The 25,248-nt window shown below is 37.5% G+C and overlaps 1 protein-coding gene across 6 annotated transcripts in view; it reads right to left on the reverse strand.

The window, feature by feature from the left end:
- The window catches only part of LOC132378251 (sodium bicarbonate cotransporter 3-like), a 136,454-nt gene that overhangs the window by 51,457 nt on the left and 59,749 nt on the right, over window positions 1–25,248 (reverse strand). For 3 of the 6 annotated variants that reach the window (XR_009506945.1, XM_059945008.1, XM_059945011.1), the window contains exons 5-11: window positions 23,575–23,735; window positions 20,433–20,621; window positions 12,114–12,226; window positions 6,272–6,429; window positions 3,484–3,571; window positions 2,805–2,951; window positions 1,240–1,343 (exon numbers count right to left, since the gene is read on the reverse strand). Coding sequence is in view for 5 of the 6 variants with exons in the window: in XM_059945008.1 (XP_059800991.1) it covers window positions 1,240–1,343; window positions 2,805–2,951; window positions 3,484–3,571; window positions 6,272–6,429; window positions 12,114–12,226; window positions 20,433–20,621; window positions 23,575–23,735 (960 nt within the window). In the remaining variant the exon portion in view is untranslated. Of the gene's footprint in view, window positions 1–1,239; window positions 1,344–2,804; window positions 2,952–3,483; window positions 3,572–6,271; window positions 6,430–12,113; window positions 12,227–18,899; window positions 20,392–20,432; window positions 20,622–23,574; window positions 23,736–25,248 lie in introns of those variants that run through there. The other 3 variants (XM_059945012.1, XM_059945009.1, XM_059945010.1) reach the window with 3 other exon arrangements.

Raw genomic sequence — 25,248 nt, forward strand, 5'->3', positions numbered from 1 at the left:
TACCACATAGTTTAAGGTACTGTTCAACAGACAGAAATACAGAGAAACTAAAACTGGTGGATGTTATTCAAAGAATTGACTAAGACATGGAACCAGTTTATACTCGCAAGGAGCAAGACTTCTGCTTGACTCAAAAGAAATTGGCACAAACACGTTTTAATGGATAAAGAAAGAATAAAACAAAAGAAAAAAACAAAGCTGATGCCATTCATGTCAGCAGTAGTGATACAAAGACTAATGAAAACCACTTGGAATCAGCAAGACCTTCAAAAGGGGAATTTGAAATAAAATTGACAAGAATGATAACATCAACTCCATTTCACCGTTGAGAAAATAAGGTGGAAAAAAGATAAGTTGGGGACCGTATCTACAAAGATGCTGCCCAACCTGAAGAGTTCCTCCATCAGATTGTTTAATGTTGACTCTATCAACAGTGCTATTGAAATAAAAATAAGGGCATCTAGATACAATGGGTATTAGTTTGCATCAGTATTTACAATAGCTGAACAACCTTGAAGAAGTAACACTTTATTGGGGAAGGAATGTCACCAAAATTATTGTAATGGCAATATAGAGGATAAGCAGGAGTTCCCAACCTCGAGTCTATGGACTCCTCAGTTAATGGTAGGGGTCCATGGCATAACAAAGGTTGGAAACCACTGCTGTAGAGTGACTTATCCCCAGGACTGGTTAGGAAATACACCTAGTTCAGAATTTGAAAATAGAATATATCCACTCATTATCCCTGTTTGATTCGGTGACTTGCTGTGCTTCAGTGCTGCCATAGGTGGTGGTAGAGCCAGATACATTAGAAACTCTTAAGAGAAGTTTAAATAGTCACATGTGAGGAAAATGAACTTCATGTAGGTAGAGAGGGTTAGTTAGGTTGGTCATTTGATTACTAATTTAATTGTTCGGCACAACATTGTGGCCAAAGGGCCTGTTCCTGTGTTGTACTGGCCTATGTTCTAAAAAGTAACAGTTTCTGTTTCAGCTTGTATTTACAAAACATTATCATAATCTCACCTTCAAACTTTTAAAACCAGCTTGTTGGTCAAAACATATTCAAAATATTGTATATAAAACACAGAAAAATTAAAAGTCAAGGGTGGCATTAAAACACACATTACTGCTGTTTCATTCTTTGCTCTACTAACATCATACAGCTTATATGCACTAACTTATGATTAATTTCACAGTTAACAATTACTTTCATAGTAATTAATATGTAAAACAAACCTTCCAGTACGCTCGAGTTCTGGCCCAGTATGATGTTCTTCGTGATTTGTGGCTCCACTGGTAACTGTTGGACAATTTGAAACGGGAGGGAATTTCCGCTTTTCCTTTACAAATGTATGAAACAAAAGTAATTTAACAAATGAGCTGCAGCGTTTCATTTGCCATTTTTGTTCTGATCTTACTAGAACTAGAGCTCATTTGTTAAGAGTGAAGGGTGAAATGTTTAAAGGTAACTTGAAGGGGATCTTCGTCACTCAGAGAGCAATGAGAGTGTGGAACTACCTGCCAGTGTAAGTGATTGATTTGGGTTTGATTTCAACATTTAAGAGAAATTTGGATGAGTATATGATTGGGAGGTGTTTGGAGGGCTATGGTCTGGGTGCAGATCAATGGGACTAGGCAGATTAATAGTTCGATAATGGACTAGAGAAGCTGAAGTGCCTGTTTCAGTGATGTAGTGTTTTATGACTCTAAAACTAGAAATGCAAGATTAAATTACATTATCAAAAGTATTCAAAGAAAGTATTGTCTAAAGCTAAATTAACTGATAGCCCCAATATGTGTAACTTTGAACCAAACGGACAGGGATAAAATAAGAACAACTATTGAACTTTGAGAGAGGGTGAACAAAATATTGTTTCAGAAAAAGAGGCATTTTTTCTCAAAAGGAGTCTGTTTGTTATTCTTCAAACTGCTGCTGTTATGAATATGGGCAAGTGTAAATGAATTTCCCATCAATTATCAAGAATGGACAAATGCATTTTAAATAACCAAAATCCACCATTTTTGATGGTGAATAAAGCTGAACAATCTTTAATCTTGAATAGATTATGTAATTTCCAGTACAAAAGTGTGAAGGAGAACAAAATATTTGTTACTCTGGATCCTTACTTTTCCCAAGCAGTGTTTTACTACTGCCCGTTACACCGCTGGCATCGGGCAGCAATGAAGGTCTTCCATCTCTGATGGTGTTCAGGGCTTCTTTCATCATACCAATAGTTTCCTTTCAGGAGACTCAGGAATACAGTCATACTCAGATGTAGAAGGATTCTTCGTTGCTGTTTCTGTAACAATTCTGTTCTACCAGTCAGAGTTGTTAGTCCTGAGCTGAAACCCTGAACCTATAGGACTGATTAACATTTTCTCCCACTAACGGACCCCTCCACACCCCCCATCCACTGCTACTTTACCATTTTTCATCAGTTACCTGTGTCTAGCTTCAATTTATGAACATACAATCAATCTATCTATACAAGTTATCTTATGTATATATATTATTTTTTGTTCTTTATCTTATTGCGTTTTTTTGTGCTGCTTCCGTTCTGAAGTAACAAATATTTTGTTCTCCTTTACACACGTGTACTGGAAATGACATTAAACAATCTTTAATCTTGTGTACAAACAGTTCTGTACCTGTTGTCACTTTATGTACAGTACACAATGAATATATACACACTAGTACATTCAATCTATGTGTATATAGCCTATCTTATGTATTTATATTTATTATATTTTATTATCTTTTTATCTTATTGTGTTTGAGAGACTGTAATTAAGATTCTCACCTGAGATGGGACACATTTTGGTGGTTCAATTCGTATTGAAGGATCCCATTCACCCGGGGGGAGTACAGTAACTTGATCTAAAAATTCATCTATTCCTGCCAGCAGGTCAGTACGATCCTTTGCTTTATAGGCAACATCGTGGAAAATCTTTGGATAGGAATACATATATAAAAACACATTCATTATCTACTTCTTTTAAGTACAGATCCAGTAAGATTACTATATTCCTTCAACAGCTGCAGTTTTAAAGCTAATACAAGTTATCTTAATTGTTAAAGGTTTCAAAGATAGTTTATGATATAGCAAATTAAATTTGACTCCAAATCAGAATCAGGTTTATTATCGCCAGCATGTGACGTGAAATGTGTTAACTTAGCAGCAGCAGTTCAACGTAATACATAATCTAGCAGAGAGAGAGAGAAAAAGTACACAGTAACAGTGGTACACAGTAACTATAATGGAATTTATTTACAATTGCACTTCGCATATTTTCTAAAATGCAGTAAATTTACTGATCTTTTTCATATAAGCATTTATTTTGTAGTTTAACGATTAGCTTAACTGAAGAGTAATGAAAGGAAGCAAGGTCTCAGCTTCACAATATTTTAGTTAAAATCCATCGCAGGATGAAAATACCCAAAAGGCCTATTATAATGAAGTAATTCCCTTGAAAACTTGCCTCATCTGTCATTAAGGTAGCTATTGATCTACCAATTTCATGATATTGCTGTGCTTTGCCTGATGGTCCCAACATAAGAAACAAAAATCTGGAAGGAAGGAAATGACATGTTAGAAATTAAATTGTTCCAGTTTGCTTGGTAACACAACAAATTTATAACAATGAGCCAAAAGCCAATTCCTATCATCACCTGACAATGAAAGTAACAAAACTTACAACATCAACAAAAATCATTCTACAAGTATATCGAATTCCTGATATCAAGGAAGCGATAATCTGTATTTTTTGGATTGATAAAACACTCCATGTGTGAACTGTATTATTAGCAATATATTGGCTCTGAAATCTATTTTATCCACAATAGTTTTGAAAATATATTAAATTAATAACAGACACGTATCAATTAAATAATAAGTTACTGTAAGACATTTTATTCCCAGAACATTTACTTTCCATACACTTCCCTCCACACAATTATAAATTTATTACTTAAGTAAATTCGTGTTGGGGTGATTTATTAACAGTCCATGAAACATTTTATTTTGCTGATTTTAGCTAAATAACTGGCTTAGAAAATCTATATAATTTGTTACTTAAAGAGTTAGCTTCCTATTATGTTATTAATTAATTGAAGCATATCTATCTAACCAAAATATTTTCCAATCTTTAAAGTTAAATCAAGCATTAAAAATATTTAGGGGAATAAATCTGAGATATAATCATGAAACAAGTCTGATATAGGATTTGACATTTAAAGAGTTTCCGTCCATCAGAAACATTTCACAAACTTGAGTACTAGTAGCTTTGGACTTACTACACCTTGAGATTAATGAAGACAAACTTAATTATCACACAAGCATTTGAAGTATCAAACTACTGTCCTTTATTCAAAATAAAACCCAAGGGCATCTGGAACAACATATCCCACATTCATCACAAATCCTTTTCTTGGCAATAAATGGATCATGAACTCCAATGTTACACAGCAAGTTTACTTAAATACAGCTTATAAGAGGAGATGGAACAGCATTCCTATATTTACATCATAGATTTAAAAAGGAAAGAAAAATCCCACTGTGCTTCACTGAAGTATAATCAGATCAAGGTAGAAGCTAAGAAAGGAGATGAATCTCAGGAATATATATACATGCTTTGATAATAAATTTATTTTGAACGTTGAGATAACCGGAGTAGCAAGTGGAAGCTTAATCACAGAAACTGATTAGGTAAATAACATCAGTGAATTCAAAGAAGAAATGTACATAGATCAGACTGAAAGGAATACTGAACATGGGTAAGGGGCACAGCTTAAGAAAGTTCAATCTTGACCTGAAGAACACATTTCAAATCAAACAGTGGAACAAGGGTCACCTCTGAAGTTAGTGATGATATGTTGGTCAGGTGGGATATACAAAGGTGAGGATATCGGTTAAGATGGTGCAACCGAACATGTGGAACAGCTTCCCAGTAGTAAAAAAGCTAAGAAATCCAACAAAAACATCACTAAAAATACCTTTACTGAGAGAAATTGTGTTAAATTATTGTCACAAACAGTGAAAGGGCAAGCAATGATAAGGCAAGTTCGGGGGATGATTTGATACAGATGGAGTTCTGATGCCCATACAACTGCCCCAGATGTGAGGGTGTATCACTCAGTGCACCATAAGGAGGACAGGGCCCGGGCAAAAGAGATTCGATTTCAATGTTCGCACAGCTGGCCCAGGTACGAGGCTGGATCACTCCGTGGGCTGGTTGAGCTGATTTGAAGAGCTTGAGACTGGGCGACAAAATCTGGGCCAGAATGAGTTGCTGGGCAGTGTGGTCTAAGCCTGGGGCCTTTCGCAGCTGTACTACCAGGGTCCTAGTGCGAGGTACAATGCGCTGTTTAGACAATTTAAACGCCAGCCCAAATCAGAGGCAAGAGATGATCTTGCTCACGCTTTGAAACCTTTGCTTCACTCTCAGGGCACTGCAGCCTTTTGCTGATCTACTGTTGGGTCAATTTAAAGGCTGTTAGTCAGGATGAGAGCCGATTTTGCACATTCCCCGCGATGGTCCTATCCATGGTGCTGAGGCTATGTACCTTCTAATGTGAAAAACTGATAAGCAAGGCTTTGGGCCTACTCCAAGGTTCAGATCTGAGGACTCATTTTTTTCTGAAAGCTGTTGTTCACTTCAATTGTTTGCATGCCTTGTATTATTTTTTTCGTTCTTTCTCTTGTACATCAAGTGTTTGTCTTTTATTTTTATTTCATTCTTTTTTTTCTTTAAATTGGTTTCTTTGAGGTTTCTTGCTTTGTGGCTACCTGTGAGCAAGCAAATCTCAGAGTTGTATAATTTATACATTCTTTGATAACAAATGTACTTGAACTTGATCGGGTTTATGGTGATTACTGAAGAAAATGGTACTATTATCTTCAGTAATCATCACCTAAGACTAAATATGGTGCAAGCAATTGGAAAGCACAAGTGGAGGAATCAAGGGGTTGTGGATGTGGTGAACTGTATGTCAATATGCATGTGCTGATAATTTTGTGCATGCTGGGGAGGAAAAAGAAATTTGACCATATAGACGGAGAGCTAAAGTAATGGTAAAGAAATGGAAAGATGGGCATTATTGGATTTGTTAGTTATAGTCATGAAGGCAAAAGTAGAATAAGCACGAACAATGGTACTGAACCAACATTTGATGAGGCCAGTGTATATATTAAATATTTCAAAAGAGTGCAACATATCTAATAGATAAATTTACATAACCAACATCTATCATCTTTTGTATTAGCTTCACCTGGTTGGAATAGGAACTTCTGTGAGCCCTGTGAGAAGAATAGCAGGAGACAGACGAATAAAGGCTATTATGGGTCTCTCAAGGAAGTCCACTTCTCCTACTAAGACATTAGAAGCCTCAGCACCCGCTGGAATCTTTTTCATGAAGTTCATGTCCACCTGTAAATATGTGAAAAGGATGAGATAAGAGCTCAGCAATTCAAAATAACCAAGAAACACAGAAAACAACTCATTAATTCCGTAACACAAAATAAGACAGAACTTTGAGCAAAAATTTGTTTGACTTCAGATTTTTAAAAATAAACTAAGATCTTATCTTCTGTATATGAATTTTCTTTGCTGAATGTAGGTCAATTTTCTTCTGAATTTATATTTCATTAAAGGGTGAATTGGGAGTTGTATCCAAATGGTAGATTAGTTCAGGGACCAAAGTCTCTGGTACACTATTTCAAAGTTAAAGCGTAAGGTCAAAATTTATACTGATACAATCAACCTTCTTTCTGAAGTCATCCTCCTTATTCCAATCATTTTTTTCTGGGAAACTAGATTTAATGTTAACACTATAGTTATAAAATATTTTGACATCAAATATCTGTCAACAAATATTGCTCATTGCTTATTACAAATTCAAAGATCCACACTAACTCAACACAAATAAATTAATGACCACTGAACATTTACTTATGCTGATAAATAATAATCATCACCATACAGACTTCTGATTTGGCACAGATCAACATTTAAAGTAAAGCACAGACAAGCGACAAAACAATGTACATGACAGTAATATACAAGAAGCCATTGAACTCAAAACTTACTGCAGGCCTCTTGCTTCTTATACCAAGCGCGACACAACTACAGTGCCAGGACTCAAACTCCAGTCCAACCAGGAGTAAAGGAAGGCACATTTAAAACCAAAAGGCCAAAGAAAGGCAAAAAGAAAAAAAAAACAAGCAAAAAGTCATAAGAAAGATGCAGGCACTTAAATACCTGCTGTTAATTGTAGGCTAAATAATCTACAAGAGGGGAAGAAAAAACTTATATGAACTACAGTTAAAAATTAAAGTTTAACAACAGAAATCAAACAGGAAATTTTGAGACAATTTGAGGAAAAATGTAAATCACACTGATAAAAGAAACTTTTTCCTACCATAAGCTACAATTAAAACATTTTACCACAGTACATTTTGTTAATTGTTAGTGTAATCTAATAAAGTCACAAATTTTGTCCTTAACCAACAAACATGTCATAGCAGAAAGGCAACAAAGCATTTGCAGTTTCAGACAGCATAAATTATGTGATTTAAGTTCAAGTAATTAATGAAATATCTATTCAATAAATTTGAGCATAGTTTTAAATATCTTTTTCAGAAACACAGTATATAAAATACTAATTATGATGCAATGAAACAAAACCAGTTAGCCCTTGAGGGGGAAACTGTTGTAATTTTTAATCAACTTATCCTTCCATTGGTGCTGGAATAAACAAGCTTGGGAATCTCATTAGCAATTTTCAAACTAATTGTTTCCAGGATCGGACTCAAAGATGTACTACTCTGATATTTCACAGACAATTTTGTTCAAACTGAGATTCCTAATTCCTTTGAAAGGCATTCACTAATACCAGCTACAGTTTTTTTAAGATATGCGGATAGGCACAAACTGTATAGGCTAAACTATTATTGACACACTGTAAACTTCATTCCCTTGTTCTCACAATATGTGAACATCAGATGGATTTTAATCACCAGATTATCTGTAATACCAGCAGTGAGTTGAAAATCTACCCAAGGTTTCTTAATTCTAGATTTTCTTCAAACACTTATTTTTAAATATTACAAGCTAGTGGAATCTTTGCTTTTCCCAAGGCAAGGCTTTGAAATAAGCCTGCTTCTGCTTTCTACTTTTATATTCCTAATAGACGCCATTCCTTCCATTTAAAGTTGTAAGTACATTTATTATCAAAATACATATACAATCTTGAAATTAGTCGCCTTGCAGGCAGAAACAAAACAAAGAAACACAATAGAACCCTTTTAAAAAAACCCACATAAAAAAGACCATCGAACACCCAATGTGAGAAAAAAAAGAACAAATCGTGCAAACAATAAAAAAGTAAACAAGTAACACACAGTAGATGAACCACAGAGTCTACGAAAGTGAGTTCACAGTCACAGAACTGGTTCAGTGCTACAGCAGGTCCAGGTGCCCAATGGCCGCAGGCCACAGCCACAAGCCAGGTCAGCACTGAAGCAAGTGTTGATGGTTGCAGGCTACGGCTACAGGGTCAATTCAGCACTAAAGTTAGTAAACGTAAACGTAAAGTAACGTAAACGTTAGTAAACGAGTAGTGAGCAGAACACCAGGTTGTCCTTTGCATTCAGCCTTGACACTTTGGTCAAATTGTGCTAGTAGTAAAGAAAAGGTTAAGAAAAGCACATGGAACATGAACTGCAGAGTCTCTGAAAGAGAATCTACAGCTGTGGGGTCCATTCAGTGCTGAGGAAAGTGAAGCCCATCCAAGAGCCCAGTGGCTGCAGGAGAGCAACTGCTCCTCAACCTGATGGTGTGTGACCCAGGACTCCTGCAGTAGTAGCAAGAGATACAGTCTGGTTAAACGCAGGAAGACATTGCTGAACACCTGTTCATTTTCCACTCTCATCCTCGACGATTTTAATCTTGCTCAATGCTTTAATCTTCTCAGAGTGATGGAGCCAACCACAGGTTTGTCTCCCACTAGCAAGCCTCAATACAGCATCTACCAGCTGTACCAGCACACTTGAGTCTAGTTCGCTGAATCACCCAGGGGATCTCAAAAGCACCAGATCATTTAGTCAGTTCAAAAGGGCATCCATAAAAGGGAAGTTACAGACTGCAGTGATCACAGTTCAGAAGAACTGTGATCTACTAGAGTATCATAGTTTTGTGAGTAATCTGCAAAAATCACTATTGGTCACTGGTGCCACCTTGCCTACCAACCTCTATTCCTAAAAATATTAATTCAACACTCAGTCTTTCGTGTTACCTTAAGAATTCATAATCCTATGTAGCTGCACTAATGTATAGTTCAATTTCACAAGTTGTTAGTTCTGTATTTACAAATATGATAAAATTGGTGCCTGTTGTGATTTAAGCTTCCAAAACAAAAGAAAACGAGATCTAGGTGTACTTGTACATCAGTCAATGAAAGCAAGCATGCAGGTACAGCAGGTAGTGAAGAAAGCTAATGGCATGCTGGCTTTTATAACAAGAGGAATTGAGTATAGGAGTAAAGAGGTCCTTCTGCAGCTGTACAGGCCCCTGGTGAGACCACACCTGGAGTATTGTGTGCAGTTTTGGTCTCCAAATTTGAGGAAGGACATTCTTGCTATTGAGGGAGTGCAGCGGAGGTTCACAAGGTTAATTCCCGGAATGGTGGGACTGTCATATGGTGAAGGATTGGAGCGACTGGGCTTGTATACACTGGAATTTAGAAGGATGAGAGGGGATCTGATTGAAACGTATAAGATTATTAAGGGATTGGACACACTGGAGGCAGGAAGCATGTTCCTTCTGATGGGTGAATCCAGAACTAGAGGCCACAGTTTAAGAATAAGGGGTAGGCCATATTGAACCCAGATGCGGAAAAACTTTTTCACCCAGAGAGTGGTGGATGTGTGGAATGCTCTCCCCCAGAAGGCAGTGGAGGCCAAGTCTCTGGATGCATTCAAGAGAGAGTTAGATAGACCTCTTATAGATAGCGGGGTCAAGGGATGTGGGGAGAGGGCAGGAACGGGGTACCGATTGTGTATGATCAGCCATGATCACAGTGAATGGTGGTGCTGGCTAGAAGGGCCGAATGGCCTACTCCTGCACCTACTGTCTATCGTCTAAAATCTTTCCTAATACCAATAGGGATATCAAAACATGCCTCTACACTACAAACAACAGAAAATCTGCAGATGCTGGAAATCAAAGCAACACATACAAAATGCTGGAGGAACTCAGCTGGTCAGGCAGTATCTATGAAAAAGAGTGTGGTCAATGTTTCATGCCAAGACCCTTCACCAAGACTGGAATTTATAAGAATGGTGGGTGGGGGGGGGGGGGGTGGATTTCATGGAAACCTATTAGGCGTTGGAAGGCCTAGACAGAATGGATGTGGAGAGAATGTTTCCTATAATGGGGAAGTCCAGGACCAGAGGGCACAATTTCATAATAGAGGGACGTCCATTAGAATGGAAATGAGGAGGAATTTCTTTAGGGGTGAATCTGTGTAATTCTTTGTCACAGGCAGCTGTGAAAGCCAGGTCACAGGGTATATTTAAAGCAGAGGTTAATAAGTCAGGGCATGAAGTGATATAGGGAGAAGACAGGAGAATAGGGTTGAAATGAAAATGGGTCAGCCATGATCTTGAGCAGGTTTGACAGGCCAAGTGGACTAAATCTGCTCCAATGTCTAATGGTCTGATGGTCCCTTTAAGCAAATGTGAAAGCAGAATCAGAATCAGTTTTACATCACTGATGTATGTCATGAACTGTGCTATTTTTTAGCAGCAGTGCAGCACAGTACATAAAATACACTATAAATTACAATAAGTACAAAAAAAAGTTCAAAAAGAGAGCAAAATAGCAAGGAGAGTTAGGTAGTGTTCATGGCCCACTCAGAAACCTGATAGTGCAAAGGAAGAAGCTAAAATGTCCTCTCTCTTTACGGCAACCCGTTATGTTGCTTCTGTCCAGTTAACAGGCATAGAATGGTAACACAGTGCTATTCCAGCACCTGTGACCTAGGTTCAATTCCCATTGCTGTCCAGAGTTCGTTCATTCCTCCCGAGTGGGTTTCCTCCAGGTGCACCGATTTCTTCCACATACCAATGATGTACAGTTAGTACATTAGTTGGTCACATGGGTGTAACCAGGTGATACAGGTTACTGGCCAGAAGTCTCTGTACAGTGCTGTATCTCTAAATTTTTAAAAAAGGGGGATTGTGCACTTGAGGGCAAAACTCCTTTCAGATGCACAATGCTCTCGAAAATAAAATGGTTTCTTCTACACATCAGAGTTCCAATTACTGTGCTGCTTGCTGTGTACAAGACTACTCAAAAGCTACAATAGCATGGATTTTAGACCACTCTGACCCAATTGGCACTAAATCTACATATGTTTCAATACATCTAAATAGGTGAAATCCAATTTCTAAGCAATTGTCCAAAGTGCAAGCAACTGCTATGACCAATCTACTGTAGCTCTACCTATGATTCACGATGTCTTCCAAGAATCTGGTGTGAGAAATTGTGAACGAGAAAGTCTAAGAATCATCCCTTCACTTGTCAGTTCTTCCTGAGTAAATGTCAGGTTTACAACTCTCAGAACTTATAATTGATCTTGAACAACCGAAAGGTTAAAGATCAGCTTTATTTGTCACATGTAAATCGAAACAAACAATGAAATGGGTCACTTTCATCAAATCAAATCAGTGGGGATTGTACGACATCACCATGTGTCCAATAGCATGCCCACAGCTTACTAATCCTAACCCAAATGTCTTTGGAATGTAGGAAGAAACAGAACATCTGGAGGAAACCTGTGGTCATGGAGAGAATGTACAAACTCCTTACAGACAGCGGCAGGAACTGAACCCCAATCTTCTAATTACTTGCGCTGTAAAGCATTGTGTTAACCACTACATTAAAGTGTGGCTAATTATCACAATGAACTGAAATAGTCATTAATTCAGAAAAAGGTCATTTTCAGTAAGTTTTAAATACAGCTTCAATACAATTGTACATATTATTTTAAACAGTTGAAAATAAATTAAATACTTACAACTACATTTTGACAATTTCATGCAAATAATTACCTTGCTGAAATCCACTGTGCTGTTTTCTCTACTTGCATTACTATAAGATGATTTGTTTTCAACGCACTTGGTCTCCAGAATACCTGGTGCAGATTGAGGAGATGCTAGAATTCCTGTTTAAGATGCATGGTGGAAAGACACATTTAGCAATATACTCAAAAAACACAGCAAGTAACTCTTATTAACCAAACCATTTAGTTGTTAGATTTGGAGGCACACAGTGTTACTGCAATTTGTAGGATTTAAGTATACCTCAGTGGCCGCTTTACTAGGTACAGGAGTGGAATCTGGTGTGATCTTCTGCTACTGTAGCCCATCCACTTCAAGGATCAGCATGCTGTACGTTCACAGATGCTCTGCTGCACACCAGTCGTAACACGTGATTGTTTGAGTTACTGCCGCCTTCCTGTCAACCTGAACCAGTCTGTCCATTTTCCTCTGACCTCTCTCATTTACAAGATGTTTTTGCCCATAGAAATGCCACTCACGAGATTTTTTTTTTGTTTTTCACACAATTCTCTGTGTAAATGTTAGAGATTGCTGTGTTGAAAATCCCAGATCAGCAGATTCTGAGATACTCAATCCACCTTGTCTGTCACCAACAGTCATTCCATGGTCATAGTTACTTAGATCACATTTCGACCCCATTCTAACACTTAATCTGAACAAGACTACTTCTTGCACATGTGTGCATGCTTTTATGTATTCAGTTGCTGCCACGCAATTGGCTGATCAGATATTTGCATTAATGAACTAGTGTACAGGTGTACCTAATAAAGTGACCACTGAGTGTATATCTTCACTAGTGTGATTAAGCCATGTTCCTGTAAAAGAAGCAATTTAACAAACGAAGCTTGGTGCCCACTGCAGGTGTATGGTAGAACCATTCAAAAATTATTTTCCATTATGTGTCATTTTTATTTAAATATGATAAGCTGAGATATGAGGCCCTGAATAAAGGACAAATTAAGAATCAAACAGAACAATGCCTGCTTGAAAATAATTAATTGCTTATTTGTCTACCTTTGGATAAAAGTATAATAATTCAAAGTACTGTAGGAATGAGATAACAGATAATAAAAACTATGGTTAAATGTTTAACGATGCCTTTTAAGACTGCCAAAATGTCTAGTACACAAGGGCATGCACTTAAGGTGAGAAGGATTAAGTTCAAAGGAGATCTGTGGTGCATTTATCTTTAAAATACAAAGTGGTGGATTTCTGCTACTGGGGCAGCAGTTGAGGCAAATATGAGCTGTAAGGTAATATTACAGCTAAATAATACCTTGGTCAGACCCCACTGTGTTCAGTTTTGGTCTTCTTACTCCAGGAAGGGTGTGGATACTATAGAATGAGTACAGAGGAGATTTATAAGGATGTTGCCTGGATTGGAGAGTGTGCCTAATGAGAATAGGTTGAGTAAACTTGGCCTTTTCTCCTTAAAGCAACAGTACATTAGGCGACCTGAGAAGTGTTTAAGATGATGAGAGGCATTGACCAGAAGCTTTTTCTCAGGGTTGAAATGGCTAATACAAGAAGGCATAGTTTTAAGCTGCATGGAAATAGGTACAGAGGGGATATCAGGGGTAAGTTTTACACACAGAGAGTAGTGGGTACATGGAATGCATTGCCGGCAACAATTGGGGAGGCGGACACAATAAGGTCTTTTAAGAACTCTTAGATAGGTACATGGAACTTAAGAAAATAGTCCATGTGGTAAGGCAATTCTAGGCAATTTCTAGAGTAAGTTACATGGTTGGCACAACACTGTGAGCCAAAGAGCCTGTAATGTGCTGTAGATTTCTATGTTCTATGGTATTTAAGAGGCTCTTAGATAAGCAGATGAATATAGAGAGGATGAAGAGATATGGACTTCATGTAGGCAAAAGTGATTAGTTTAGTTACTGTTCAACGACTAAATTAATTTAATTTGGTACAACATTGGGGCTAAAGGGCCTATTCTTGTGCTGTAGTTTATTGTTCTACTGTATTTTTCAATCTAACTTGCCCAGCAACATCTCCTCCACAATCTCCATTAGCACAGGTGCACCACAAGCCCCCTGCTCTACTCACTTTACACTTATGACTGTGTGGCTAAGCACAGTTCTAATGCCATATTTACATTTGCTGACATCACTGTTGTAAGCTGAATCAAAGGTGGTGATGAATATAGGAGGGAGATTGAAAATCTGTTTGAGTGGTGACAAAACAATCACCAGCCATTTAATGTCAGCAAGACCAAGGAGCTGATTATTGACTTTAGGAGGTGGAAACTGGAGGTCTATCCTCATCAGGGGAACCAAAGGTGGAGAGGGTCAGCAACTATAAATTTCTGAGTGTTATTATTTCAGAGGACCTTTGTGCAACTGCAATGAAAGCACAAAAGCGCCTCTACTTCCTTAGAAGTTTGCAAAGATTCAGCATTGCATTCAATAATTTGACAAACTTCATTAGATGTGTGGTGGAGAGTATATTGACTGGTTGCATCACAGACTGGCATGGAAACAGCAATGCTCTTGAATAGAAAAATACCCAAAAAAGTAATGGAAACAGCACTGTCCACCACTGAGCACATCGACACAGAGCGTTGTCGCAAGAAAGTAGCATCCATCATCAGGGAACCACAGCACCCAGGTTATGCTCTCCTCTCACTGCTGCCATCAGGAAGAATGTACAGGAGCCTCAGGACTCACACCACCAGGTTCAGGAACAGTTACTACCCCTCAACCATTAGGCTCTTGAACCAGAGGCAATAACTTCATTCATCTTCACTTGCTCTATCACTGAACGGTTCCCACAACCTACAGGCTCACTTTCAAGGACTCTTCATCTCATGTTCTTGACACTTACTGCTTATTTATTTTTTTTTTATTACTTGTACTTGCATAGCTTGTTGCTTTTCGCAGATCGGTTGTTTATCCACCCTATTTGGTGTGGTCCTTCATTGATTCTATTATGGTTCTTGGATTTACTGAGTATACCCGCAAGAAAACGAATATCGGGGTTGTATACATGACAAATATGTACATTGGTAATATATTTACTTTGAACTTCTAATTCAATGTTGTTTGACAGAAATCAGACTTGATTTGATGCAAGTGACCCAACTTTTGTAAATATTTTATTCAAAACTTTGACCCTGCATATAGCAATCTTGCTGACAAGAATCTGAGGGAAATACTGGAAGGATTCGCTATGTCAAGGTCTTCTGCATCAATGCAAAAGGAGTATTACGTGGAGAGCCCAAATTTAGGCCCAACCACAAAACAAGAGAAAAAAAATCGAGTCAATCTCCAATTTGTGTCATTCTTGTAGGAAAAATAAGGCTTAAATGCATTAAAACTTACAAATACTTCATCAAATGAATTAGAATAATAATCCATAAATGACAAGTAACGAAAAATTGGAAAGATCGAGCAGGATTTTAAAATTCATAACAGGTCTGATTATTTATTAAAGTCTTATTTGAAGCAGCAGTTTGCCCTATTCAAATTAATGCGAGTAGTGCGATCTTGACCAGAGTTAAATTTTTTTTAAGTTTCAGGCAATTTCTCACTATCTCAACAAACTTTTATGTCAGAGTGTGTTCTTTTGGTGAATAATGGGCTTCCAATGGCCAACTTCTGTATCCCCATTTCGTTATATGCATATGTGAAACTCACTAAGATTCTGCAAATATGAGTGGTGAACATGTGATAGTTTTGCTCAACATAGTGTTGTCATGAAATTATCTGTATGGATTGTGTGGAAAACAAAGTGTTTTCACCCTACCTCGAATCATGAAAAAATAATAAACTAACTTAATAATTTTCTGTGAAACCTCTTAATTTATCCAATATTTTTGCTATTAATTCTTAATAACAAAGATACCTATCTCACATTTCCTCCCATTAAGTCTTTCTGCGAAATTTTTGACCACTCACATATCCAATCTATACACTCCCTTCAGTTGAGTCATTAATATGGAACATTAATAGCCAAAACCCTAGTAACGATCCTTGTGATACTCAGATAGTCACAGCATGCCAATCTGAAATTGATCCATTTATCCATACTCACTGTCTTCTGTCAGTCAACCAGTGCTCTAACCAAGCTACTGTATTTGCCCAATGGAATGAGCTCTTATTAAAAGTGTAGAGTGGTCATGGCAACAACATTTTCAATAGTGGAGAGTCAAGGACCAGAGGGCACACTCTCAGAATAGAAAGATGTCAACATCGACAAATCGACAAAAGTGGATGGAATGCAGTATTATAAATTACATGTGGAGTTCAAACATTCCAAATAGAAATTGATTAGAAAGTAACCCACACACAGAATTAGGCTCTTCTTATTTTCAGCTGCTTTTGTTTCACTCTGGTCTGTTTCAAAAAAAAATCTGATAGTTACACAACACTAATGGAACTGAATTCAAACTGATTAGTATTTTGCTGACTCCTAAAGGAAATTATAATTTCCTATACTTAATGCAAGAACAGACAAGCTGCCAATTTAACCTAAAGGCCAAAGTAATAAATGTCATTCATATCATTAGCAGTTACCATCTGACAATCATCTGAAATGAAAAGAGATTTGACCACATTATACAAGTGATTAATAATTGAAATGGGAATTTGGTTCTTAAAACTGTCATTTTTAAACAAAATAAATGTTTTAAGAATCAGCCACTGATAACCCTTTACTCTACGCATTTCAATCAAAGTAATAACACTTCCACAGCATTAAGTTCATAGTAGTATTGATTAAACATGTTCTGCGTAATCAAAGATGCTGCCTTCAAGAGTTGACAATGTGCTTGGAAGTATGGATTAAATCTTAGAAACCATGTTCATATTAAGAAAAGAAGCTATGTGAGGGAGAGAGGGAAATAAGGGATGAGGTGAAAATGATAAAGCCCTGGATACCGAAAAGAAAATATTTGTCTCCTAAAATATCTCTTTTTGTTAAACAAGGGGAAAAAGTAGTTATTTCCTGGAACACTAGATCTGTTTTTATAGTAATAATACTAATAATTAACACAAAATGCTGGAGGAACAGCAGGACAGGCAGCATCTATGGAGTAGAATAAACAGTTGATGAATCAGACCGAGACTTTTCATTAGGCTCTGGATTATCAGCACCTGCAGAATCTTATCTTTATACTAATAATAAAATGAGGCAAACATGCTGTAATCATTACCTTGGTTACGGTTGATTTTACTTTCCTAGATATAATGGCTGTGTTATTAATTGTTCCTAAATGTGCAGTCCAGGAATATTGGACTACTGGCATGGGCTTTGAATTTTTATATATAATGCCTCTCCATCTTTATGCCCCTGTGACTTTAAAATTTAGATCAGTTAACCCACACTCAAATTCCCACCTTGCCCTTGCCTAACTATTTGGAAAATTACTTGACCCTGCTCGGTTTTGATTCCATGAGATTTTCAATATTGTATTTTTGCCACACTTTATGATAATCACATGTCCTTCCCTATGCCTGAAATCATGGTCAGACTTCTGCATTACAATTCAATTTGCGAAAACGATATTACAGCACAGTACTAAACAAAATCGTAACTTGACCAAAACGATGTCCTACAGAGTTTGAAGTGATAGCCAAGGATAACCAATGTTACCCTTCACTAGCAGCATTCATCTGCATTTCCATTATGGGGATACTGCATCTACACATGAACACAAACTTTAAATCAGAATCAGGTTTAATAACACCCACATATGTTGCAAAATTTTTGTTTTGTAGCAGCAGTATAAAGCAATACATGAAAATTATAAATTACAATAATACATTTTAAAAAGTTAACTTCAATAAATAGTACAAAAAGAAAGCAAAAGTAGTGAGGTAATGTACATGTTCAGTGTGCATTCAGAAATCTGATGGCAGAGGAGAAAATGAGCTAAGTTTCTGAATAAAACTATAGAAGTGCAAAACATACAAAAAAATTCATAATATACAGTACGTCAGTGATAATATGCATGTCAGGCACAGCCTCAGAATAGAGGGACGTTTATATAGAATGGAGATGACGAGCAATTTCTTTAGCTAGAGAGTGATGAACTTGTGGAATTTGTTGCCACAGGTGGCTGTGGAGACCAAGCCATTGGGTATGTTTAAGGCACCGGTCAATAGATTCTTGATTAGTCAGGCCATGAAGGGATACAGCAAGAAGGCAGGAGAATAGGGCTGAGAGGGAAATGTATCAGTCATAAAGAAATAGCAGAGCAGACTTGATACGCCAAATGGTCTAATTCTGCTCCTATATCATCTGGTCTTATAATAAACCTGATTCTGATTCAAGAAGAACCAAAAGTCATTTCAGTTATGTAGGCAAAAGCATTCAACACATTACAAATGCTCAATACAATAAATTAGAGGCACTGTTTAGGATGAACATATAGAATAAGAAAATGGAATGGTCTTAACAAAAAATATCTACGTAATGCCTCTATCTCAGCTTTCAAAAAAAACATGTATGACTTTCTTTCAATACAATGTTGGATGAAACTATTTAACTTGAAATCTTAAGTTATTAATGGCACATAATGAATGTGATTGAGTGACTACACTGAGAAATGATTCAGCTGCTGCATGCAAGCCGGATGAAAGTGAAACTCATCATGTGCTTATTTATGAAATGAATAAGCATGCATTTCTTTTTTAATTTTGTCCTCAGTGATTTAAAAAAACTTGTAAATCTAATACCACAACATGCCGTGTGCCAGAATCATTCATCACTACCAGTGCTCCACATGCACAAGGTGATACAACTGTTTCTGATATTTGCCTGTTTTATGTTCACCACATTCTTCATGTGTTTTCACCTGTCCTTCCTGTACCTCAAATTCTTCTTCAGGGGGATGGACTACCACATCAGGAATATCCTCACCGGCACAAGACACCAGCAACTGGCTCTGACCCCGAAAGCGATGCTCAGGTTTTGGACTGCAGGGTGGTGTATTTTGAGGGGTGGGAACCGGAGTGGTGCACCTTGAACCTGCTACAGATCCACTCTTGGAACCAGGCACCAAGGAGCCAAATGGAACGGAAAAAAGAGAAGCTCCTTTCAATGAGAGACTTGAGGCAGACAGACCAGCACGGAGAGAAAGGCGGGAGGCAGAAAGGCCATCCCCTATCATCAAAACAAAAAGATACAAACAAAATACCATAAATAGAATTTAAGGAACTACACACATCCATGCAAACAGAAAGTTTATTCAAATTAGATGTGGCTAGTTAAATATCCCTTGGAAGTATGATATGCACAAGTTAATAAATTAAATTACACCACACTCTGCACTAATGTTCCAAAGTAAACTGCTGGATAAACGATTGGTTAGTTTTATAGAAAGTGAAGGCTTCTGAAAGATTGATAAATGAGCATTCATTGATCAAAAATTAGACTGCAATTAAAAACATTTTGTTTCTGCATCATTTATGCAGCTTCAGAAATGATTAAATTTGGTATGGTCTATCAAATTAAACTGAGAATTCCCATGTTGAACTTCTTTACTTGGGATTTAATACGTTGTTATTATGCAACAGTCTACTATGATTGGCTGTATAGTAACAGTTGTCCATCTGTTGAGGTTCTGATCAGAGGTACATCTCCTGAGTAATGTCATTTAGTTTTTCGATCTCTAACGTAGTATCTAGCTTGGTAGAATTACTAACCCTTTTGACATTACATGTTAATTTTTCCCTTTTATTAGTGCACACTTTTTTCAAAAATGTCTTATCAATTGCCTCCGTAATCAGTAATGAAAGTGTTTCCTGTAAAGAATGTGGTCTATTGTCATTCTGAGTTTTACAGCAAGTTCTTTCTGTTATTTATAGACATATTATATGCAACATGAGTGCACTGGACAACTTTTACAATTCAGCCACAGACCTGTCATGCTAATAAGTAAAATTTATAGCAAATCCAAATTTAAAAATTGATAGCCACATGCCAGCAGTAGACTCCCAACATCTGCAATTGCCTTTGATTTATTTTGGCAGCTGCCCCTTACAAGCAGTTGAGGTGAAAAATAACACTGTTAATGAATAAATACACATTCAAACACACTGATAACACAGCCACGTTAGGGTGGAAGGGTTGGAGGAAATGTACAGAAGAACTTCTGCAAACACTCCTGTTGCACAGTGAATTATTTACCTGCATGCCTGTTTAAAGAAAACATTAAAACCAATGGAACATGCTGTAAAACATGGTGAACCAAGCATTACCACTCTATATAAAATTGTAAATACCATTTTTTTTCCTGGTATATTTACTCTGGAGAGATGTAAATAAATTGGATACTACAAAACATCTCACCATTTCGTTCAAGCAAGTGAGGATCAGAATGTTTCTTGCCTATATCTGCAAAGGAGCGAACTATGGGGATGCGATTACTCAGCTTCTTCTCACTCTGATGATGGTGCTTCCGCAGTAGTGCGTCCCGCACTTTATCTCGCATGGTCTCATCCAGCTGCTCAGATGCAATCATGTTGTCCAGTACCATATCTAAAATACACATACAAGGGCACGGAAGGAAGAAAAACACAATGAACAGAAAACATCAACAAGTCACATGGATAAAAAAAGGCAGCAAGAAAGAAAATAAGTTCATAACTATGAGGTACAGCAGGGATAAGAAATCGGTTAAGACCTTATTCCTTAGCACATAGAAGATTGAGGGGATATTTGATAAAGGTATACAAAATTATGAGGGGTACAGATAGAGTATATGCACAGGCTTTTTCCACTGAGGTTGGGTGTCATTGCAAAAAGAAGTCCTGGGTTAAGACTATTAGTTGAAAAGTTTAGGAGTACACAAGGTGAAACTTCTTCACTCAGAGTGTGGAACGCGCTGCCAACGCAAGTGGTGCATGTGAGCTCGATTTCAACATTTAAAATAAGTTTGGATAGGCAAGTGGATGGTAGGGCTATGGATGGCTATGGTCTGCATGCAGGTTGATTGGACAAAGCATTTTAAATATTTTAGCATGGGCTAGATGGGCTCAATGGCCTGTTTCTATGCTGTACTCTAAGACTATGGTTTGTGGCAATGTATTTGAAACAAAAGCAAATACGAAAAGGCAAAACAAAAAAAATCTTAAATGCAGTTACCAAACTAGTTTAAGAAAGAATCAAAATGTTAAAAAATTGCAGACACTGGAAATCTAAAATAAAACTAAATGCTAGAAATCCTAAAGGTTGGGTGGCATCTATGGAGTGAGTGACTTGTCAGATTAATCACCTTTCACCAGAATCAAGTTACCAAAATACTTTAGTTCACATTTATCAAGATTAAATTCCATCTGCCATTAATATGAACAATATTAGACCCTGACAGCATGGAAACAGGACATTGAGCCCAACTTGTCCTTGCTGACTGTATTGCCCAGAGAGAAAGTCTCATCAGGCTGCGGCCTGCTAAACTTTTCCTATCTATGTACTTAGATCGCTGGCTTTTAATATTGCTAACGTGCCCATCTCAATCACTACTTCTGGCAGCTCATTCCAAATACACACCACCTGTTGTGTGAACAAAATGCCGCTGATGCTCCTTTTAAATCTCTCGCTTCTGATCTTAAACCATGTCTTAATTTTAGCAACCCCGCCCTTAGACAAAATAAACTATGTGCTTTCACTTTTAAGTCCCTCATGATCCATCCATCAGGTCACCCTTCAATTTCCTATGTTTTAGGGAATAAAATCCTACTCTACACATTCTCTCCTTGTAACTCAGGGCCCAAATCCAGGCAACGTCCTGGTAAATCTTGTTTTGTAACCCAATAGTACCCTCCTTGATGTGACTTAGTAATCAGATTTCCTGAATCAGAATCAGGATCAGGTTTTATAGACCGGCATATTTTGTGGAATTTGTTGTTCCTGCATTCATATCTCAATTGTACTTGCACTTGCCAAACAGCAAGGATCCCAGCTCCACCGTGGTGGTACACCATGAGTCACAGACTTCCAGTCACAAAAGCAACCCTCCACTATCACTATCTGCAAATCAGTTCAGAGGAAGCCAAATGTTTTAATGCATGAATCATAAATTGGCAGGCGACTTATTAAAAAGATGGCACTGAGCCTCGGTCTCCATCGAGGTCATGGCTCGGACTTTGTTGCTGTTTGTTAGGTTCATAGGGAACAAAGTGGGGAGTTAGGGGTCAGTTTAGGGTTTAAGGATAGGGATATGAGGGAGTTATACATCAGACAGGAGTCCACTTTGTTCTGCTGAACATGATGGGCATACTATTTTGGCGCCAGAATGTGTGACGACATTTGTGGGCTATCTGCAGCACAACCTTTAGGCGAGCTGGTTGTTAACGCAAATAACACACTTCACTGTATGTTTCAATATACATGTGATAAATAAACCCTAACTCTTAAGTCTGAAACTTTAATATGCAGTTAAGATGGCAAAAACCAAAGGCCTTTTTGAAGTCCATGTAAACTACATTAGGTACACGGCCCCCATCAATATATTCTGTTAATAGTTTTAAAAACTTAATCAAATTAGTCATAGGATTTCCTTTCAGACCAAGTCTTGTTAACTAACCCAATGAACTTTTCTGAAGTACAGCACCCTCTGACTTATTTTTCTAATAAATTTCCTACACTGATATGAGAAGTCACTATCCTGAAATATGATCCTTTCCCACTCTGGTAAAGTTGCCTGTCCCAATGATTATTTTCCAGCATTTCAGTTTTTACTTTAATTAAAATCATTATTCCCTCTACATTTTCAAGTAAATATTGTAACTCCAGTTTACTGTTCAACAGTCATTTGTAAGATATATGAAGTAGTGCACACAAGGTACAGTTGTTAAAATTTTCTTCTGAAGAAACTTATCGCATCAAAGAATAAATAAAAAGCAGACAGAGAACTCTATTGAAATGCTTAAGGGGAACATGAGGAGAATCTTCTTCACTCAGAGGGTGGTGAGGGTATGGAACAAACTGCTAGAGGAAGTGGTGGATGTGGGTTCAATAGCAACATCTGAGAAATTTGGATAGGTAGATGGATGGGAGCGGTATGGAGGGCTATGGTCGGTGCAGATCGATGAGACTAGGTAAGATAAGAGTTCAACATGGACTAGATGGGGTGTAGTCCCTGCTTTTATGCTATAGGTAACAATTAAAACCAGTTTCACATAATTTAATTTCTCTGTGGTACTTTAAAACACAGAGGAAACATTTAATCTGAAAGCTCTTAATGGTTAATTAACAGAGCAACCTACTGATTTACGTAGATGATAAAAATGGCCTGAGTTCCCCCTCACATTCAGTTAGACCAACATTACCCAAACAGCAATGGTAAATTTCAGATCTATATTTTCATAAAATACAACATCACTACTATTCTAATGTTCATGGTTATTAAAAGTTAATTTTAATGAAAGCCTACTGCACACAACCTGTATGAATCGTAAAGTGAACACAGCATCTGTGATTATGTACAAACCTGCTATTTCCTCCGTGGTACTAGCTCTCATGTCCAGCATGACTGTTCCATTTAATATGCAGCTTCTCAACTCAAACAGACTATGTAAAGAGAGGGTAGCTACATACGGTTTACTCCATCGCTCCCCTCCATCTTCCACATCCTCCTCAAATTTCAGCCATCTGAGATGAGAAGCAGGTCAATATATCCACATGTTTATTACTGAATTATTTTTGAGGTTGCAATGGCATGTAAAGAGGGCACTCAAAAACAAACTAATGGTTTGAGTACTTACTCTAAAAATCAAATGGCAATTAAAACAAATTTATGATTAAAATCTTAATGCATAGTTGGAATCAATCTTATAATAGATAGAACAGATATGTCTGAATTACGATATTTGACTCCACACACCACCAGTATTTGTACAGTGCATGAGATTGTGTGACAAGATAAGTGGTTCAGGCATGAGAATGAATATATAGGACATTGTTTCTGAAGGACAATTATGTAAAATATTTACCTATAATTATAAGTAAAATATACTCACTTTGGTGGGAATTAAATTTAAAAAATACTTTATTTTAATACTGGAATAATTTGTTATATCTTGATTGATGGGTATCTTTTATCTGCTCTCATGAATTTTTGTGAATCTATGCCTCACTCAATCTACATTTTGTGCTCTATTACATACTGTTACTGGCTATATTTTGATAGCAGACAGGTTAGGCTGCAGGCAAGAGCTGACAGTGCTGTTACACATAATTGCAGATGGATGTAATCGGCATTCTTGACGTTTGCAAGAGATTACATACAGATAAGGAATGCTGAAGCAGTAGAGCAAATGAGATCAATGCTTATCCGTGAATAGCTCACTGTTATGTGGGATGCTTCTTTGAAAGTAGTTCAAGTCACATTCTTTCATGCAGTGTCACTAAAGCTATCAAATAACCTTGGATGAATAGCTAAATGACTTCTTCAGAGGATGTCGAGCACTTTCACTCTGTCTGCGTCAACAGGGATGAATTCCTGGTGACCAGCCGTTTTAATTCCAATTCTCATTCCCATTCCAACGTGTCTGTCCATAACCTCTTCTACTGCCACAATGAGGCCACTTACAGGATGGAGGAGCAACAACTCATATTCCAATTTATAATAATCCTACTTGACAGCATAAGCATCGATTTTGCCAAAGTGGTAATTTCTCCCACTCCCCTTCTTCCCTTTACCATTCCCCATTCTGACTTCTCTCTTACCCCTTCTCTTCACCTGCCAATCACCTCCCTCTATTCCCCCCTCCTTCCCTTTCTCCAATGGTCCACTCTCCTATCAGATTCCTTCTTCTTCAGCCTTTTACTTCTTCCACCTCCCAGATTCTCACTTCATTCCCCCTTCCCCACCCACCTACCTTCCCCATCACCTGGTTTCACCAATCACCCGCCAGATTCTAATCCTTCCCTGCACCCCACCACCTTATTCTGACTTCTTCCCCCTTCCTTTCTAGGCCTGATAAAAGGTCTTGGCCCAAAACACCAACTGGTTATTTTCCTCCATAGATGCTCCTGATTTGCTGAGTTCCTCCAGCATTCTGCGTGTATTACTTAAGAAGATGTCATTAAAATGGACACCGGGGATAGAAATTCAAAAATAAAAATGCTGAAAACACAGCAGATCAGAAGAATCAACCCCTAA

The sequence above is a fragment of the Hypanus sabinus genome, chromosome 20 (genome assembly GCF_030144855.1).
Source record: "Hypanus sabinus isolate sHypSab1 chromosome 20, sHypSab1.hap1, whole genome shotgun sequence".
NCBI classification, from domain to species: domain Eukaryota; kingdom Metazoa; phylum Chordata; class Chondrichthyes; order Myliobatiformes; family Dasyatidae; genus Hypanus; species Hypanus sabinus.